This window comes from Pinus tabuliformis, chromosome 6 (assembly GCF_031772625.1).
Source record: "Pinus tabuliformis cultivar Carrire ecotype Pingquan chromosome 6, CPIR1, whole genome shotgun sequence".
Lineage (NCBI taxonomy): Eukaryota > Viridiplantae > Streptophyta > Pinopsida > Pinales > Pinaceae > Pinus > Pinus tabuliformis.
The window spans coordinates 1,098,135,693-1,098,139,043 of record NC_142292.1 but is presented as its reverse complement, the minus strand read 5'-3'; the positions used below and the strand labels follow the sequence as shown (position 1 = coordinate 1,098,139,043).

The 3,351-nt window shown below is 40.3% G+C and overlaps 1 protein-coding gene across 1 annotated transcript; it reads left to right on the top strand.

The window, feature by feature from the left end:
- The first annotated feature begins 2,261 nt into the window (after nucleotides 1-2,261).
- LOC149262754 (FCS-Like Zinc finger 10-like) lies at nucleotides 2,262-3,029 on the top strand. The gene is made up of 2 exons (XM_089381842.1): nucleotides 2,262-2,827; nucleotides 2,939-3,029. Exons 1-2 carry the CDS (start codon nucleotides 2,262-2,264, stop codon nucleotides 3,027-3,029), a joined length of 657 nt encoding a protein of 218 aa, XP_089237968.1.
- Nucleotides 3,030-3,351: the final 322 nt, after the last annotated feature.

The window sequence follows — 3,351 nt, the reverse complement described above, 5'->3', positions numbered from 1 at the left end:
AGCACACAACAATAGAGAAATGTCATGATTTCTAATTTCTTATATAAATGGGCTACAACATATTGTTGAGATAATGGGTGACAAAGTTGGAATGGATTTTCATTCCCAGTTTACTATGTTTGGGTCCCCCAAATTCATCTGGGTAATGTGGGGTTGTTCAGACCCCATTTACTGCACTTAGGTACCCCCAAATTCTTTTAGGTGATGTGGTGGGTGTTGTTTCATACCTGATTCACTGCATTTGGGTACCCACAGATTCTTGCCATACGTGAGTGGGTATATGTACCCTGGCACAAAGTGGCAAGCAATTCATTGTTCTAAGGTTCGAAGAAGCATTCCTGCTTGTGTAGCATTGATTGAAGAAGGGGTTTATACAATTGATGGAAGCAGGGGGTTTTGATACAAGGGGAGGTTGTTTTAGTGTTTAAGGGGATTGTTTTGTTTTACGGGTGTAAAAATTGGTGTTTGTGAGTAATTTTGGGGCAGAATTGAAGGATGTTTTGTATACTTGGTGTCCTGGTACTGGAGTAGAATGATATTGGGGAAAGTTTTCTGACATTTTTCTGATTGTCAGTGTTGATTAGACACAAGCCTGAGACATTATGGAATGATTTTAGGCCTTGCCAACAATAAGTTTGGAAAATACCCGTTTGAATTGAGGGAGTGGTCAGGACTCAGGAGCTTTGAGGATTTTTTATCCTGGTTTTGCAGCCAATTTTGTCTTTATAAAACACTCATTTCAGGTTTATCTTAGGATCAGTATATGCTCACTACATCCAGGGAGGTTTAGACCAGGCTTGTAGTGTGAGGTTTTCTTTATTGCAGTATATCTGTCACCAGTTCCAAGGACTCCTACACTTTTTGTGGAAGAGTGTACCCGAAGTTGTAAGGGATTGTGCATGTGAATAGTGTACAAGGAATTTTTGGGTTTGAACGTCATTTTATTTTTCAATTGAAGAGAGTCTGCTAAGCAAGTTTAAGAACAAGGATTGAGGGGTGACTCCTCAGTAGCATCAAGGAAAAGAGGAGAGAAAAGATGATGCTTCATCTGATGCCCGATTACCCATCCGATTCATCACCTACCAGAGTCTGGCCCGAAGACAAGCATAGGTTCTGCAATGCTCCTGGGATCTCAATAGGTTTTAATCCATAGGGGTCCTCAGATTCAGAGGAAACCAACTAAAAGCATCAAGGAGGTGAATTGGAGCATGTTTTTTATAATCAGCAGCACACAACAATAGAGAAATGTCATGATTTCTAATTTCTTATATAAATGGGCTACAACAGATTGTTGAGATAATGGGTGACAAAGTTGGAATGGATTTTCATTCCCGGTTTACTACGTTTGGGTCCCCCAAATTCATCTGGGTAATGTGGGGTTGTTCAGACCCCGTTTACTGCACTTAGGTACCCCCAAATTCTTTCAAGTGATGTGGTGGGTGTTGTTTCATACCTGATTCACTGCATTTGGGTACCCACAGATTCTTGCCGTACGTGAGTGGGTATATGTACCCTGGCACAAAGTGGCAAGCAATTCATTGTTCTAAGGTTCCAAGAAGCGTTCTTGCTTGTGTAGCATTGATTGAAGAAGGGGTTTATACAATTGATGGAAGCAGGGGGTTTTGATACAAGGGGAGGTTGTTTTAGTGTTTAAGGGGATTGTTTTGTTTTACGGAGAAAAAATTGGTGTCTGTGAGTAGTTTTGGGGCAGAATTGAAGGATGTTTTGTATACTTGGTGTCCTGGTACTGGAGTAGAATGATATTGGGGAAAGTTTTCTGTCATTTTTCTGATTGTCAGTGTTGATCAGACACAAGCCTGAGACATTATGGAATGATTTTAGGCCTTGCCAACAATAAGTTTGGAAAATACCCGTTTGAATTGAGGGAGTAGTCAGGACTCAGGAGCTTTGAGGATTTTTTATCCTGGTTTTGCAGCCAATTTTGTCTTTATAAAACACTCATTTCAGGTTTATCTTAGGATCAGTATATGCTCACTACATCCAGGGAGGTTTAGACCAGGCTTGTAGTGTGAGGTTTTCTTTATTGCAGTATATCTGTCACCAGTTCCAAGGACTCCTACACTTTTTGTGGAAGAGTGTACCCGAAGTTGTAAGGGATTGTGCATGTGAATAGTGTACAAGGAATTTTTGGGTTTGAATGTCATTTTATTTTTCAATTGAAGAGAGTCTGCTAAGAAAGTTTAAGAACAAGGATTGAGGGGTGACTCCTCAGTAGCATCAAGGAAAAGAGGAGAGAAAAGATGATGCTTCATCTGATGCCCGATTACCCATCCGATTCATCACCCACCAGAGTTTGGCCAAAAGACAAGCACAGGTTCTGCAATGCTCCTGGGATCTCAATAGGTTTTAATCCAAAGGGGTCCTCAGATTCAGAGGGGGCCAAAAGCCCAATTTCTCCATTGGATTTGAAGACATTTTCTGGAGTTGGGATCACTTATTGGCCTGAAAACAACTTTGATTGCCAGTTGAGTTCTCCCAAGCAGCAAAGCGAGACAATACTGATTTGTTCTCCCCATGGATTTACAGAATCCACCCATCAAACAGGAATGGAGCATTCAGAGAGCTATACTTGTGTTATATCCCGTGATTCAAATTTGAGCACAAACAACCCGCATACTCATTGTCGTATAGAGTGTGAAATTGTGCAATACCCTGTTCAAAAGCAAGATGAACATGAAATATGGGATGTGGCATCGCCAGCTCGGAGCTATTCAAATGTTCCAGCGTTTCCTGTTGCCCATTTTCTCAGGGCTTGCTATCTTTGCAAACGGCAATTAAACCATGGAAAGGACATCTACATGTACAGGTCTGTTATAATGATCACACGATTGCTTTAAACCTCTGAGAATCGATTGAATTGATTAAAATTTCCCATTCTTAAGAGTTAGTCACATTCTCTGTTTGCTGATTATTGCAGGGGTGACATGGCATTCTGCAGCGAGGAATGCTGCTACCAACAGATTTTGATGGATGATGAAATGCCTTTAACGACAGATTTTGATGGTTGAATGAATGGAGGCATTTGCTGCTTCTCCATCTTCATCGAGTGCTGCTTCATAAGATCAGAGGCATGAGAATTGTCCATCATCAGAGCGGCAAAAAGAGGCATTTCAATGTATGTATTTTTTGCATCAGAGTAGCTGTAGAAAAATACATTGCTACAGATGATATAAAAATGTATCTTTGTTTTATTCAGAGGAAAAGGGATTGAATGGGGTAGGCTTTTCTAAGGCATATTAATACGGAGAGAGTTTTTATCCAATTTTCAAGTGTCAAATGCAAGAATAAGCTAATTGAATTTTTATTTCCAATCCTTCAAATTATTCCCTT

Excerpts from the sequence above, each read along its gene's own strand:
- LOC149262754 (XM_089381842.1), top strand. The coding sequence starts at position 2,262 with ATGATGCTTCATCTGATGCCCGATTACCCATCCGATTCATCACCCACC. Across the intron at positions 2,828-2,938 it reads AAGGACATCTACATGTACAG|GGGTGACATGGCATTCTGCA; the intron begins GTCTGTTATAAT and ends TGATTATTGCAG.